Source organism: Phasianus colchicus, chromosome 1 (genome assembly GCF_987193195.1).
Source record: "Phasianus colchicus chromosome 1, bPhaCol1.hap1.1, whole genome shotgun sequence".
In the NCBI taxonomy this organism is placed as follows: domain Eukaryota; kingdom Metazoa; phylum Chordata; class Aves; order Galliformes; family Phasianidae; genus Phasianus; species Phasianus colchicus.
The window spans coordinates 74,157,157-74,174,778 of NC_143436.1; the positions used below are offsets into that span (position 1 = coordinate 74,157,157).

General features: G+C 39.6%; 1 protein-coding gene across 13 annotated transcripts in view; it reads left to right on the forward strand.

The window, feature by feature from the left end:
* CCDC91 (coiled-coil domain containing 91) overlaps window positions 1–17,622 on the forward strand; it is a 218,620-nt gene that overhangs the window by 58,529 nt on the left and 142,469 nt on the right. For all 13 annotated transcript variants that reach the window (XM_090147880.1, XM_090147900.1, XM_090147893.1 and 10 more), the window contains 2 exons: window positions 7,951–8,028; window positions 15,261–15,368. In XM_090147880.1, the coding sequence (XP_090004006.1) occupies window positions 7,951–8,028; window positions 15,261–15,368 (186 nt within the window). The remainder of the gene's footprint in view (window positions 1–7,950; window positions 8,029–15,260; window positions 15,369–17,622) is intronic.

Here is a 17,622-nt window from a genome sequence, read left to right on the forward strand (position 1 = left end):
TGAAGTTGTTTTTGGCACTGCACACTTACACACAGACACACCCCAAATACATATCTGGGATTAGTTTGATGCAGTTGGTACCAGTAGTTTTATTAAATTTATATTTATTATTTATATTTGTCTGTATAATCTGTCAGAAGTAGTTTTGGCAAATATAATCTGTCATTAGTGTAGTTGTTGTTATATTACCAGTAACTTTATAATAAAGTACATTGAGTAGTATTGATAACTTGATGAATTTGTTATATATATTTGCTGTGTTTATTATAACTAATTCTCTTTTTAAATCTGTTTGTTGTGATTATTTTTAGTTCTACTCCCTCAATATCTACTACATACATCAATTTGCTTCCTGGTAGTATCTATAATAGCTTGTTGTTGATGTAAATATTTGCCTTTTAATCATAGTATATTTACCTTAGGTTTGTGATAATCCATAATAAATAAAAGATAAATCTTCATTGTTCTTGTACCTGTGGAATCTTAGAATCCACTGTAGAGATCTCTGTATACCCATAGCCTAGGTAGCCCTTTAGATCGTGATAAAATTTACTGGAACTAAATATCTCACTTAGTTGGTGAGCACACTTGATCTACTGTATCTTACTGTCAAATTTAAAGTACTTCAGACAGATCTTCACTTGAAATCCTACTGTTCTAGTAAGAACACTAAGAATCTTACTATTCTAGTTTGAAGGTCTTTTTTAATAAGGAATGCTTTCTTTTTTTTTTTTTTTTTCCTGTTAGAACAAGTATTAAAAGTGAATTTCCTCATTCTATAGATTTCTTTTTATCTAATATTTGAATCTTTGTTATTCTACTATAGTAGTTACAGCTTACTTGTTCTTTTTGTTCATTTCTCACAGTGAACTAATTTAAATTTGACTTGCAGAATTAAGCATTAAATCATTTTTTTCTTTAAACCAGTTTTATAGTATTGTGCTGTAAAAATTTGACTAGCTCAGCCCCTTTCTACATGAAACGTCTAAGCTGAGCTAGTTTATGATATGTGCATGTCAGTGCAATTAAACAGATGTGCATAGATATTGTTGTGTATTGTTACTGGAAGTAGGAGTTATTTACACTTCAAAATGTTTCCATCTTCAGCTTTTTTGCTTCATTTCATTGTTCTTACAGGGCTTTGCAAAAAGAAATTCTGTTCAAGTTAATCTGAATCTAACTATGTTTGAGTTAATAATTGGTCTGTATAACCACGATTTCAGACTCTTTTTGCTAAGATGGAACCAAATGACTTAGCAGAGTTTTCTAATCGGATTTAATGGAGTTATAGACTGATTAATTTGTTTTTAATGGTAATGTATGACTTTCATAATTGAACATGCTTTGTTTTATTTATTTGCTTCTTTGATCATACAGCTACTTGCTATGTGTGTTCCCTGTGGCACTGTCAACAATTTCCAGAGGATAGATTAAGGTTATCATTTTTCTGTATGGTGTAACACTGGTCAGGAAACTTACTTGGTATTTGTATTTCATATTGCAGCCATATTCATACTTTGGGATACAATTATTAATAATTTCACTCGACTCTATTTGCTTGGGGAACCAGGCTATGGGGAGACAAGAGGGAATGTTCAAACCAGCATGTTACTATTGTTATGTCTACTCAGTATGCTTCAGGTTTTGTTTAAGGTTAAACCACTATTTACAAATATCTCCCAGAGATTAGCCCTGAGACTGGATAGTTGTGGGTGACAGGGATTGTTGAATGGTATGAGCAGGTACCTAGAACAGTGGGCTTCCCCAGTGTTTTGGAACTTAACCTCTGAGCAGCTTCAGAATCCTGAAAAACTAGTGAAATATTTGGAAAGTTGTGTTGTTACCTTGGCAATTCTAAAAACGCACAATCAGTGCAGTCTGGTGGGACCTGGCCCATCTACTGAGCCAAGTTCAACACTGTTCAGCACTCTAAAGAGCAAGAAGTATCTAGATTTGATGGCAGTGCAACAGCCATGCAGTTTCTCCAGGTCCTGCAACAGGCCATGCAATTGTTTCAACCCCTGGAACAGGCCTTGCAGTTCAGTCAGAGAATCAGTCTGTGCCAGCATCAACCAGTCCTATACACAAGAGAAAAAAATGTCCACAGAAGTCAGCTTTTTTAGTAAGGACAGAATCTACTATTAAAACAAGGATGGAAGAAAAAAATGAGGATGAGTCACGGCCATCACAAGGACAGGAGGGGGAGGAAGAGTCAGAGTTCATTTCTGTCCAGTTGCTAACAATGAGTGAGCTGCAAGATATGCAAGACTTAAACTGTCAGCCAGCTGAGCATATATTCATCTGGTTGATCCAATGGATCCTCAAGGATCACCGCTGGGATCAGTGCTATTTAACATTTTGTCGGTAATGTGGACAGTGGGACCAAGTGCACCCTCAACAGGTTTGCAGATGACACCAAGCTGAGTGGTGCAGTTGACATGCTGGAGGAAAGGGATGCTATCCAGAGGGACCTGGACAGGCTTGAGAGGTGAATCTATGCCAGCCTCATGAAGTTCAGCAAGGCCAAGTACAAGGTCCTATATCTGTGTTGGGGCAATGCCAAGCACAAAGACAGATTGATTGGAGAATGGCTTGAGAGCTGCCCTGAAGAGAAGGATTTGAGAGTGTCAATTGATGAAAGACTCAACATCAGCTGGCAGTGTGCGCTTGCAGCCCAGAAGGCCAACCGTATCCTGGGTTGCATCAAGAGAAGCGTGACCAGCTGGTAAAGGGAAATGCATCTGCCCCTCTACTCTGTCCTGTAAAACCTTGCCTGGAGTACTGCATTCTTTGCTGGAGCCCCCAACACAAAAAAGACATGAAGTGTTGGAGCAGGTCCAGAGGAGGGCCATAAAGATGATCAGAGGACTGGAGCACCTCTGCTATGAAATCAAGCTGAGAGAGTTGAGCCTTTTCATCTTGGAGAAGTTTCCTGCAGGACGTTATAGAAGCCTTCCAGTATCTGAAGGAGGCCTACAAGAAAACTGTGGTGGGATTTAATATAATGGTATATAGCGACAGGACGAAGGGAAAAGATTATAACCCAAAAAAGAGTAGACTTAAACTAGATATTACAAAGAAATTCTGTGTCCAGCCCAGAGACCCTACTGTGAGGGTAGTGAGACACTGGAACAGATTGCCCAGAGAGTTCTGGATGTTCTGACCCTGGCCTCCACCCAGGCCAGGCTGGATGGAGCTTTGAGCAACCTGGTCTAGAGGGTGTTCCTGCCCTGTTCCAGGTGGGTTGGAACTAGATGACCTTAGAGGTCTCTTCCAACTCAAACCATTCTATAAAAGCAATTGGAAAAGGTACACAAGCCTTCACCCTGTGGAGATGACTTTTGTCAGCCATGAAAGGAAGATGTCCCTTCAGAAAAGACCTGATATATTTTCTAGGCAAGTGGATCACTAGGGATAAAGTTATTCAGCACATAATGGAATTGGCTGTGCTGGAGGTAATGTATGTATGACCTCAATGGTGATCAGTTATCCCAAGATACAGACAACACCAAGTTCCCACAATCTGTACGGTAAAAATTTGTACAGAGTGCACCATCTTGTAAGCAAGCAGAAGCAGCAATGGTTTGGAAAGATAATGAAAATCCAGCGGTAGATGAAGTGGCTAGTCTACTTTGACAATATGAAGGAAATCTCTCTTACTCCCTATGGGTTTGTTTCTCATCTGTGGAGAAACAGACCTGGGAGTTCCAGCAATTCAGAGACAGTATCTCTTATTCCCTACCTATATAGTATTCAGTATCTCCGCTATTAATCCAGTATCTCAGCCATTAGAATTGAGCATTCCTGTTCTCAAGGGAGGGGATATAGTGGGTATATACTGCATGCCACCTTCTAGTTTTACCTGCATGATTATGGAAAGGATATGAGAAAGTGGGATATCAAATCCACCTCAACCCTAGAGGCAGGTATACAAGAGTTTTGAGGAAGAGCAATTCAAATAGGGGATTCTTCCAGGAAAATAGCTGCTCTAGTTTCCAGTGGACAGTCTCCTAGACAAAGAAGGCGGTTTGATCCTGAGTTGGATAACAAGTCTTTTGGTTTGCATTCATGAATACAATAACCAGAACCAGAGGGGCCCTATTTTCTAGTCATGTGGAGGAATGAGACAATCGGGTTTATTGGAATGTATGGATTTTATGGCCTGGCGTATTAGAAGCATGGAAGTATAAGACTTTAGAGGATGCTAGTGTAGTTTACTCTAATGCCATCAAGTTATAAGGGAGTAGAATCCATCTGTATTTCTGGAGTAACAGGATCTCAAGCGCTAACTGCATTGGAGGCTGAAATAAGCCTAACTGGGAATGAGTGGCTAAAGCACCCCACTGTGTCTGGCCCAGAGACTCCATGCATCCTTGATATACATTACCTCAGAGTAGGATACTTCAAGAATCCAAAAGGATACTGTTGGCCTTCAGTATATATTTCTTGCAGATGGAGGACATTTATCAGCTGTTCTTGCCTTGCCCAGTCTTTCAGAGGATGCTTTGCCAAAGGACTGGGAGAAGCAGGTGCAAGTTGTTACAGTGACAACACACTGATGGCAGTGTTGCACCAACTGAGACTGATTCCCATCCGTATGCTGATATGTCAACTGGAGAGCCAAGGAGTAATCAAAGCCAAAGACTGGCTCACCTTTAACAATTTCATATGGCCAGTGCGAAAGTCCAGTGGAGAGTGAGAGGAATGGACTATCATGGCCTTAATGAAATCACACCACTCTTAAGTGCTTCAGTGCCAGGCATGCTAGAACTTCAATATAAACTGGAGCCAAAGGCAAATAAGTATTATTCCATAATTGATATCGCCTATGCGTTTTTCTCAATCCCTTTGGCAGCAGAATGCAGGGCACAGTTTTCTTTCAATTGGAGGGGCATCTAGTACCTGGAGTCGACTACCCCAGGGGGGGAAACAGAGTTTTACCTTTTGCTATGGTCTGATCCACACTGCACTGGAACCGGGTAAGTTCCTGAACTCCTGCAGTATGTTGATGACATCCTAGTGTGGGGCAACACAGCAGAAGTAGTTTTGAGAAAATAAACCAAATCCTTCTAAAAGCTGGTTTTGACATGAAGCAAAATAAGGTCAAGGGACCTGCACAGGAAACCCAGTTCTTAGGAATAAAATGGCAAGATAGATGTCATGAGTTCCCTATGGATTTGATCAACAAAATAATTTAAATCCTCACCAACTAGAAAAAGGAAAACACAAGCTTTCCTAGGTGTTGTGGGTTTCTGGAGAATGTATATTCTGGATTACAGTTTGACTGTAAATCGTCTCTATCAACTGACCCAGACAAAGAATGATTTTACATGGAGTCCTGAGCTACAACAAGCCTTTGAACAAATTTAACAGGAGGTAGTTCATGCTGCAGCCCTTGGGCCACTCCAGACAGGACAAGATGTAAAAAATGTGCGCTACATTGCAGCTGGGGAGAATGGCCACACTTGAAGCCTCTGGCAGAAAGCACCGGGGGAGACTCAAGTTTGATCCCTAAAGGTTTCAAAGTCAGAGATAGAGGATCCAAAGCCTGTTACAGTGAACCCAAAAAACACACTGAGCAATACAGTCTGGGTTATTTCTGTGTCGGGGAAAGGCATGGTTGTCCAACCTTTTGGCTTGCATGGACCGCAGTGAGTAAATAGGAATCATCTCAAGCCTCGTATATGATATTGTTGAAGTATACAACTAACAAACCTTTTTTTATTTATTTGTATTTTAATGGAAGCATTTAAAACTACAGCAACTAAAACATAAAACTAGTGAGATATTTAACCATGTTTTTTTGTGAAACTAATGCATCTGGTTCAGTGGAAATATTTCAGTTCTTGGTGAGTTCTCCAGGTATTTTTTGATCAGAGATTTTTGATGAAATTCTGCTCTCCCTGTCCTTCACTCTTGAAAACAGTTTAGTAAGGAACATTTTTCTCTGATCACATAGGTCTTATAAAAGTCTAGTAGAGAGACGTGATCAGATTTTTCTTTGAGTTGAATCTCTGATTGTGTTCTATATGTTCAGTTTGAAAAATCACAAGTAATGTATTTATGTCTACTGAAAGAGGGGTGCTTGGCAGGGAAGAGCAGCTGACACAAGGCCATGAATCAGGGGCTGGGTCACAGTATGAGCAGGGCCAAGGCACATGTGGCCCACAGGCTAGGAGTGTCTTGGACATGTCTGGGCAAAGGCGAGCCTGTACATGGTCCTGGATTCACTTGGTAGGTTATGTGTAAGGACGGTGAAATCTGATGTGTACCTTAAAGGAATTTGATGTTTGTTGAGAAGAGCCAGCAACCAGTAATGGTACAGTAAGAATCAACTAGATTGAAGAAAAATAGATTCTAACCCTTTTCTCAAAACCATAACTGGCTTCAACATGCAATAATCCAGCACCATGCATCATCTGTCCTGCCCTGAAGGACTATTACGATAGATGGAGCCCAAAGTCATGGACTAAATGAACTCTGTGGACAATTCAGAGGGCTTGCCCATAGACTACTGGAATGATTCCCATGTGATTAATCAGGATGTGTGGGAAAGTGTAGGAACTGAGCATGATGTGAATTTTACAGAATAAGGGGTGGATGTTGTCGTGGTTTCTGATGAGAATGCATTTATAGCACATCAGTATGCTGCTGTTGCTAAGTGATAGGAGTGTGCAGAAAACTTGACCAGACCGCTCAGTGGAACAGCAGCTGCCATTATGGCATGGCAGCAGGCAACAAGACTGCTGGCTTGAGTTAGGCAAGAGATTATTCCATTCCATGTGACGTCATGCAGAAAGGCTATCAAACTGTGGGGAATTGTCTGGGGAGTGGGCTGCTGCTCAGGGTTTAGCTGGACATTGGTCAGTGGGTGGTGAGACATTGCTTTGCAAGTGGGCTGTTGGTTGGCAGGCATTTGTTTTGTTAGCTGGGCATCAGTTGGCAGGTGAGTAATTACATTGTGGATATGTGTGTGTGTATAGTTGTGGTTTTGTTTTTATTTTTCTTTTCTGTCTTAGTAAACAGTTTTTATTTCAACCCATGATTTCTATTTTGTTTTCAGTTTTCTTCCCTGTCTCACCTGGGGAAGAGTGAACAAATGGCTGTGTGGTGTTCAGTTGCCTGTCAGGTTAAACCACAAGAGAATTGGACATGTGGTGCAAGTTCTGTATGGGCTTGACCTGTAATTGTTGCAAGATAAGATTTGTGAGATCCTTCTATTTTCTGCACCAATTTTCCAAGCTGATTTAATACATTTGTGATCTGTGTTCTGGCTGATTCAAAAACAGATCACTGAAACTGATAATGAGAGAGGAGGGGAAAGTTTTTCATATTTTTTACCAACTTATTGTTTGAAAACATGATGCTGCTCATTGGTAAGCATGAAATACTGATGAGAGTCTAATGAAGTATTCACATTACAGACACACTGTAAATCATATGCAAGCATTTTTTGTGTGAAGGCAAGAGAAAAATTAATGTTTCTGTGCATTAGAAGAAGAATGATATCAGGAAAAAGTATTGCTGTTCTGAGAAAGCTAGGTCTGATAATAAAAGAGTTAAAATGGGTTAATAATATAGTCAGTAAATAAAACTTCCACAACATTTTAAAGTTATAGTTGTGTTTTTATTCACTAACAGTCCTTCAGAAGTCTAGCCATCCACAAGTGCATCAAGAAACCAGAAAAAACAGAGAAACAAAACAACAATAGCAAAAAAAACCCACACAGAACTGCTCAGAATGATCTGGAGGGTACTAGAGTAAAATTAATAGATAAACTAAGTTTAACTTTTGGAAAAGCTTGCATTTTGAGTACATACGTAATAATAAAAAATCCAAGAGGTATATGTTTTTTTTATAAAAGATAGCAAAAATGAGAAAAATAGTTGTAATCTCTTAATTAATATTGTGTGCTTATATTGTATATAATCTTTCCATGTTTTATATAGGAAAAGCATAAGCAGGAGTTAGAAGATATGAGAAAAGCTGGACATGAAGCCTTGAGTATTATTGTTGAAGAGTTCAAGGTAAATGAGTTAAGACGGCACATTTTCCAGTGTCATACTATATAATGAATATGCACTACAGATGGTCTTCTTTAATACTTAGTTTTGGTTGCTCAGCCTCTTTCATTATAAAACCATTTTGTTGGTTGCTTCCAGTTTAGACTGCTTGCCCTGAAATTTTACATAGCGTGTTTTCTCTCTCTGCACTTCAGTTAAAGGGGAAACTTCAGATAAAATGTTAGCCATTTTCATTAGTGAAAATTAAATCTGGAGTGCAAGAAAAATGCTTAGTCAATTGTGTTAAACTTTGATCTTAATTACTTAGTGTGCACCTACATTTTGGATCTCCTTGGCTTTGACAAACTTCAAACTGTAACCTCACAGAGCAATTGAGCAGGTTTTTTAAGTATTTTATTTATTTATTTTCACAGCACTAAGAGGAGTTCGGGATAAAATAAGGCTGAATCTGTAACTCTTTTCATGTTGTTCCTATTTGCACTGAGCCAGTAAGATACAGGAACGGAACATTATTGTACAGGATCAATCTGTATCTATTGTACTGCTTTGAAAACATAATAATAAGAAATGCGCAAACCTAAGGATTCTAATTAGACTTAATTGAGGTAAACAAGGTGTGACTGGAAAAAACTGATTGTAGGAAATGGAAAATAGAGTTGTTGCTGAGAATGAGAAGGGAAATATGCTGTCAGCTGGGAGCACCAAACTGGTAATGTCATTACTTAGGTTTGGTTTGGAACTGGCAAAGCAAGAAAGGATGGTACTGAGACTGTCATTTCATTCAAGTAGTAAGCTGAAAGGTTGAGTCTAGGGCCTGCCTGCTGGTCAAGAAACCTGCAGTGCAGAAGAGGTTAGGCCGACTTCTTTGTTTTCAGGAAATATCAATATCTTACTTTATATTTATCTCTCTGGAAGTGTCAGGACCGACAGCTCCAGGAGGGCCATCTATACCGGCTTCTAAGTCTGTTGCAAAACCTGGAACTAAATGCTATGCAAAAACTTTTTTTTGTTTAATTAGATTTTGTGGGGCTTGTAGCTTCTCTTCCTTATATGTAGGTTAGGCCTAACACGTTCCAGGCTTGAGAAAGGACCACTGTAGGATACCTGATGATGCATTTAGGAATACTTTCTTGAAAGAAGGTATAGGATGGGTCAATGAACACATGTTGTATCTCAGCATTTTTCATTTCTGTTTTGCACTAGCTTTGTATAAAATGTCTGTTTCCATGTGACCTTACAGTTAGAAAAAAAGAGATCAGTGATCTATTGGTAATTGCTGCATTTATGTTTCTTCCTCTTTATTTCTGAAAATGTAAGCAAGTTGTGAAATGCACCTATTCTATTGTAGTGAATGAACAGATACATTTTCCACCCTTTCAATGCCTTTGTGTGAGCTAAAGAAGAGTTGCATGGATGACAGAAGGGATTATTTAAGGAATATCTCTTCATGCTTATCTGGGTAAAATGATACACATATGTATAATTTTTTTAGAATTATTTTACAAGTCAAAAGCAGTTGTGAAACTCTGACATACCATCTTGAAAAAAGGATTTAAATTTTTCAGTTTCTATGATACACAAAAGATTAGGTATTCAATTGAATACAGTGATTCTTAGCAATGTTTAGCATGCTATTTCTCGTAAACTGTTAGTCTTCAAGTTATACAAATATATTCTAATCGCCATAGAATGAGTCCATAGAAAAGGACTCAAAGATCATCTAGTTTCAACCCCTCTGCCATAAGTAGGGTTGCCAACCACTAGACCAGGCTCCCCAGAGCCACAACCAGCCTGGGCTTGAATGCCTCCAGGGTTGGGGCTTCCACAGCCTCCTTGGGCAACCTGTTCCAGTGCTTCTCTACCCTCCGAGTGAAAAATTTCCTCCTAGTATCTAACCTAAATCTCCCCTGTCTCAGTTTAAAACCATTCCCCTTTGTCCTATCACTATTCACCTTCATAAACAGCCATTCCCCCTCCTATTTATATGCTCACTTCATGTATTGCAAGGCCACAATGAGGTCTTCCCGGAGCCTTCTCTTTTCCAAGCTAAACAAGCCCTGTTTCCTCAACTTTTCCTCATAGGAAAGGTACTTCAGCCTTGTAATCATCTTAGTGGCTCTCCTCTGGACTCGTTCCAAGAGCTCTGTGTCTCTCTTGTACTGGGGGCCCTAGGCCTAGATGCAGTACTCCAGATGGGGCCTCACAAGAGCTGAGTAGAGGGGGACAATCACCTCACTCTCCTTGCTGACTACCCCTTTTTTTAATGCAGCCCAGAACACAGTTGGCCTTCCGGGCTGCAAGTGCACGCTGCTGGCTCATGTCCAGCTTCTCGACCATCAGGACTCCCTGGACATTCTCTGCAGGGCTGCTCTCAAGGAGTTCTTCCCCCAGTCTGTATAAACACCTGGGATTGCCCCAGCCCAAGTGTAACACCTTGCATTTGGCCTTGTGGAACCTCACATTGGCCCACTTATCCAGCCTGTGCAGCCTGATGCCTTCCCTTCCCTCCAGTGTATTGACTGCACTGGTCAGCTTGGTGTCATCTGCAGACTTGCTGAGGGTGCACTCAATTCCATTATCTGTCATTGATAAAGATGTTGAAGAGCTCGGTCTCAAGACCGAGCCTTGAGGGGCACTGCTTGTGACTGGCCTCCACCTTGACATAGAACCATTGATCACAATCCTTTGGCTGTGACCAGCCAACCAATTCTTAATCCACGGAGCAGTCCATCCTTAAATCTATGCCTCTCCAATTTAGAGAGAAGGATGTGGTGATGGACCATGTCAAAGGCTTTGGAGAAATTCAGGTAGATGACAACACTATGTTGGTCACATCCAGGAAGAAATTCACAGTTCCCATAAAATCCATGGAGCATTGGGCAGTCTGACATGAGGGAGGCCGTGCTCATTGCTGATACACTGACATGGGTGCAGAGAGAATACCCATGGCAACATACGTTGCAGAGATATTATGAGCCAGCATGCAAATGAGCTCCCAGAAAAATCACAATAAAGGCTTTTGTTTGCTCAGAGGAACATTTTTGTGGCATTTTGAAGTGGAATTTGCCCTTCCCCTGTCCACTCCATCATAGAAGGCCACCAGATTAGTCAGGCACAACATTCCCTTGGTGAAGCCACGCTGGCTGACTTGAATCACCTCTTTGTCTCATATGTGCCTTAACATAACTTCTAGGAAGATCTGCTCTTTGATCTTCCCAGGCACAGAGGTGACGTTCACCAGCCTATAACCCCTGGGTCATCTTTTCTCCCTTTCTTAAAAATAGGAGCAATGTTTCCCTTTTTTCAGTCACTGGGGACTTCACCCGACAGCCATGATTTTTCAAATGTGATGGAGAGCAGCTCAGCAGCTACATCCGCTATCTTGCTTGGAGCCCTGGGATTGATATCATCCAGCCCCATGGACTTACATACATTCAGATTCATCAAGAGGTCTTGGACTTGTTCCATTGTTACAGTGGGACAGAATGTGCTCCTTTCACCCGCACCTAGAGCTTCAGGGTCCTAGTAGACATGGGGAGGAACCTGACCACTAGTGAAGACTGAAGCAAAGCTCTTATTGAGCATCTCAGCTTTTTCCATGTATGAGGAAGCCAGCTCTCCATCCTCATTTATTGGAGAGGGCATACTCTCCTTGATCTGTCTCCTCCTGCTTATGTACCTGTAGAACCCCTTCTTGTTATTTTTCACATCCCTTGCCAAGTTCAGCTTTATCTATGCCTTGGCTTTCCTGATCTTATTTCTACACATATGGACAACGTCCCTATACTCTTCCCAGGCTACACAACCCTGCTTCCACTGTCTTTACATATGTTTTCCCTCAGTTGAAGCTGCAGGTCCTTGCTTAGCCACCTCCTCTGCTCAATTTCCTCTGCTGTGGGATGGAGAGCTCTTGTGCTCTCAGAAGGGTGTCCTTAAAGAGATGCCAGCTCTGTTCTGTACCTATGCCCTCAAGGACACTTTCCCAGGAAATCCCATCCAGCAGTTCTTTGAGCAGCCAGAAGTTTGCTCTCCTGAAATACAAGGATGGTACTTTTTGCCAGGCTTGCATTCCTCCAGATCACAAACTCCTCCCAGGGCATGATCACTGCAGCCCAGGCTGCCTCCAGTCTTAACCTCTCTGATGCTTTTCTCTGCATTGGTGGGCAGCAATGCGTAAGCACCAGTAAGGCTTCACCTTGGATCTTTCCGTCTAATACCTTGGCCAGGAAGTTATCCTCATCAGACTCCAGGAATCTGGATTGTCTGCCACCCACTGTGCTGCTATCCCAGCACATATCCAGGTGGTTGATATCCCCCAACAAGACAAGAGCCCCCAAGTGTGACACCTCCCGCAGTTGAAGAGAAAAGGCCTCATCAACAGGCTCCCTCTGATCAGGTGGCCTGTAGCAGACCCCAACCACTGGATGCCCTTTACTGGACCGATCCCTGATTTTCACCCATAAGCTCTCAACCTGTTCATGGCTCAGACACAGTTCTTCACAATCTATCCACTTCCTAAGATAAAGGGCAACTTCCGCTCTCTTCCTACCCTCTCTATCCCTTCTGAAGAGCTTGTAGTCTTCACATATTCCAGTCAAGGGATACGTCTCACCACATTTCAGTGATAGCAACCAGATCATAATTTTCCAAGCACATTGCGGTTTCCAATTCCCCCTGCTTATTTCCCATGCTGCTTGCATTAGTGTAAAGGCACTTCAGATGGGCTTTCTGGCATCGAAAGGTTTCCTCCGCTGCTTCCTAGAGGGACACGAGAAGGCCTCTTCTGAGGAATTCCCACAAGATCCTACAGGACAGTTCAGAGGTTTTTCCATATTATCTCCTACAATGACAACATTCCCAAGCCCTTTTCTGTCCCGTTGACCTCCCCCATCAAATCTGGTTGAAATTTCTGAACTACACACTCCACCCTAGTGAGCGTCATTTTATCCCCACCCACCTTCATACCTAGTTTAAAGCTTTCTCAGTGAGCCCTGCCAGCTCCTTGGCTAGGATCCGCTTTTCCCTTGGAGAAAGGTGAGACCTGTCCGCAGCCGTCAGGCCAGGTGCCGAGTAAACTGCCCCATCATCAAAGAACCCAACCTTTCAGCGACTTATTCAAAACCTGCGTTTCCCTAGACCGCTCCATATCCCTTAGCACCCCAGAAGGGAGAGAAGAAAATACTCCTTGCATACCCACTCCTTCAACCATTTGCCCTAAACTCCTGTAATCTTAGGATGAGATTTCATAGTCATGAAATTTGTATTAAAAAACACAGAAAAATAACTAAAAAATGAACTTAGTTTTCTGAGTAAGGCTAAGTTTCCCCTTTTCACATTTGCCTCATTTGATTTAATTTCTGTGTTTCATGTTTCAACATGACTAATTAAATATTACATTTTATATTACGTTATAAAATATTATCACCTATCATCTGCGGGTTCCATTTGAGTTTGTTTCACATTTTTAAACAGTACTACACCTGAGAAATCTCTTTTTTTGGCAGAGATTAGATTTACTTTAATACTGCTTTCCAGAAGGCATGAAGGAGGATAGTAAACTTTTTTTTTTTCTTTTCAAGTTCAAGTGTTTAGTGGTATTGTACTGACAGAAGTCTATAGCTATTAGAGTTAGACTCCTATCATCGTCTGATAGCCAAATGTATTATTTAACATAAACTAATCAATTAATTAGTTTTGTTCATTAGTGAATTAAATATTTGATTATCAGAAAAGTTGCATATAATATATTTAGATATAAATAATCTCAGCTATATTTACCCCATCAAGACAGACACTAAATGTTTTTGTTTTGTTTAACTGCTAGTTTATTTATTTAATTAATTAATTATATGTTCTTGTTTTTTTTAACATTGGGTCTTGACATCCTTATGCTCTTCTCTATGTTTTATGGTCAGAGGGAGCAAGGCAAATGTAGGGTGTCAGCAAAGAATTTAGTACTTTTCTAGACAATGTGTGCCAGTTAAAGGAAATTGGGTTAAATTTGTCTTTTATTTTGTTTTTAAAATTTACTTCTTTCTGATAATTTATTAAATACAGAACATGCATTTTATATGGCTTGCCTCATTTTCTTCTAAATGACTTGAAAAGATTTGGGCCTAGATGAAAATTTTATTCTGTATTTTAAAGACCTATTTGGCTGGAGTGCTCTATCTCTCCATAGAAAAAAGATTTTCTCTGAACAGTTATGATAGCACAACATGAAAGCTATCTCTGAAATGCCATGTCATGCAGTATCACAGCATTTCAGTGTCTATGCCTTCTCACTTGGCCAACTAGTCAAAGACATGCAACTTTTAGTTGCTGTTTAAACTCTGTTAGTAATGTAGATGAGAGAAAAGGAAAGCTTAAATTTCTCTAAGTGTGGAATTTTATGTACAGAAAATAATAGTAAAAAAATTTAGAAGATCTTAATGATCTCTTTATGCTATTTAATGGATAACTTTTTTCCTCTGAAAAAACTGTACATTCTGGGTATGGCTTAAGTATTATCAGTCAAGTTTGCACAGTAAAGTCCATAAAGTGACTCAACCTTTAGCATGAATAACAATAAACTGAGAAATGGCATTGCATCTTAATGCACATGCACATGAATGCACATGCACACAGGTGCACACACACAGATTTCCTAATGTTATTATTTTTTTGTTAATGTCTTTGTACTTTGACTGACTTCCATTACTACACATTTGAGTGTGTGTTTCCTGGGGGGTGTTCTTTTATGTTTAAAATTACACAAAATTTCCATCTGCTTTTATTTGATTTGTGGTTGCAAAGATCATGCTTGGCCCATGGAATCTTACACTGTGCCGAGAGGATGTGGAGTTCTGTCAGCCAGTGAAATATGTCTGGCTTTTTTTTTTTCTTCAGCAGGTTTCATGTGCTTCTCTTCGTGTGTGGTCTCACTATTCTGAATATATTTAACGGAAATACTTGCCCTCTCTATCTTCTGTGTGCTGCTCTCTTTTAAGCAGCCTATGTATAAGAAATCCGAGATCCAAAAAAATTTCAGTCCTGACTGAAAACAAGGTAGTGTTACATAGAAAGGTACATTAATAGTTGCACATTCCAAAATTTATAACAGCATTCTGCATTCTGGTTAGACAGAAGTACTAGTTGATGTGCACTTAATAATGTACATCCCTGTTTATATATGTGTGTGTACACACACATATATAATTATATATAATTTTTTTATTATTATTTCTTTTTTGCAGTCATTGCTACAGTGTACAGTTCAACAGCAAGAAGCAGCTACTGAAAAGCAGTATATACTAGCAATTGAAAAACATTCTTACAAATGTCAAGAGCTTCTTGATGCTCAGGTATGTATGTGCATTTACAAAAACTTTTATGATTGTCTTTTAGTTTCAGCTCTTCTCTGTTTGAAAAAAAAGTGCCTTTTGGAGCAAAGAGGATGACCAGTCCTTCATTTTGTGTCCTCAATGTAAGAGTAAACACAGTTGCTTAAAAATGCTAAGTGCGTGATAACTCTGCATGTGTTGGATTTGAGTATTTTATAACATTTTAATCTCCTTAGAACAGATTCAAGAACAGCAAAAGTACTGTTCCTATAATCTGTTACATTTGCATCTCAAACCGAAAGGCAGGGACAGAAATGTTCAAGAAATTCAAATTTATCTGGGGATCTAAGTGAGATAGGTATTAATTGGTGTTGGGTTTTTTTTGTTTATTTTCCGTAGAACCCAACAACATAAGAGTTACAGTGTGCATAAGACATAATGCCCTGTTCACAATTCAAATAATATCTGCATTTAATGCAGCTTACTCTTGGATGTCTGAAGAGATTTTGTTCACAAACTTAAAAGTATCTTCATTCACCTGAGTCAAAGTTTGCCATCTTTATTTGTTATATGTGACTGAAATTTTGAAGCCTAATCAAGCAGACAAAAGGGCAGAGAGTGCTCTCTGGTAGAACTACCAGACTTAATAAACTAGAATTTATTCTGACTATAAATTTGTTGAAAGAGTTCTGAAAAATGTTTACTGTATTTTTATTTGTTAATAGATCAGTTCTTAAATGTATACTTCTCTGTTTTACTATTTCCTTCTGTTCAAATGATTTTGTTCTAACACTTACTGAAGATAACTGAAATGATTACTTACGATTATACACCAAGTTGTTTACCTTTCTATGTTATGGCATAATGCATATATATATTTATATGTAAAATTATGAGTATCCATATCACTTCAAAGAATTTTTTTGCTGTAGCGTTAATCACATGGTGCAAGTATGTTTTGTACACAAACACAACTTCTTTTTCTGGTTTCCTTTAATATTCTTGTCTGAAAAGCAATATTCGGCTTTCAAATTTTAAGCACACTTAATTCCCTCTTAAATTTTCTGCTGTTTTATTTCCAGTTCCATAAAATCAAGATTCTCTCACTTAATGTACTGACTCCTATATTTTCTCCTAATTCTTTGCCTTAACATTCCTACCTCTCCTCCTTTGGTAAGGAAGAATAATTCTTGCTTGTTTAAAACCTGTCATTATTTCAGTTTATTTCAGTTTCAGATTTTAAAGCTTTTATCAGAATGCCTGTAATGGAGATGTGTGTCGTTTGTCTGGAGAAGTATTGATAACTGCTGCTGATACTTGTATAGTATTGTATGTTTCAGCCTAGAGGAAGATATGAAAGCTCTAATTATATCTCAGTTTGACATGCATGATTTTTCAGCATACTGACTAGCTGGAGCTACCGTTATCATCACCTTCTCCAGGAGGGAGCCATCAGCTCCTCAACAAAAAATATCCGTGGTTCTGAATCTTCTTTCAGCTGTCTTTTTCACTGCACTCCTCTTCTGGTTCTGTTTCCATAGGTCTTCAGTTTAAGGCCTAGCTAAAATTGCAAGAAATTCTTCAGGGTAAAATACTCTCACTATTTTCTGTTGTGGTCCTTCTTACAGGTGCCTTCTCCACAGGTTCTAAAGTCAGAAAGTTCTGGTCTGTATTTTAATTTAGTTTCATTTGCTTGAAGTTCCTACGTGTGTGTTATATAGTATTCTTTCTTTTCTCAGACTGGAAAAGCCTCAGATTTTGGATGTTAACGTTTTCGAAACCACCTGGGATAGTTTGCACTGTTGTTAAAAAAATCTGCTCAAGTTAATTTGATCAGTGCACTCCCTGACTATACTAAACTGTCTTTCATTGAAGAGTCCATTTATATAGATGTTATGACTACCCATTGCTCTTGAAACAACTACTTGAGATATGAGTTGTCAGCATCACTTACTATCCAGTTACTGTCAACAGATGCTGGGTAGTTATGCATCTACCCTTTTTCTTAATCCTTTAATGTCAGTCAATTGTCTGTTATATCCTTTATCACACGTTCCTTAGGTGTGGAGGTTATAGGTCCTCACTTTAAATCCCATGCTGGAAAGTGCTGAAAGAACCAGTTCCCTCAAATTTGCTGATGACCACTGTGATGGGTACTTCCTGGTGCAGTCTCTAGTGTTGCTGTTTATTTTCCAAGGGAATGTGCTCTCAGATCTATATATCAAGCAGCAAAGCAAGTATTCCCATGGCATTTTAAGATTTGTGATGGCGCTGG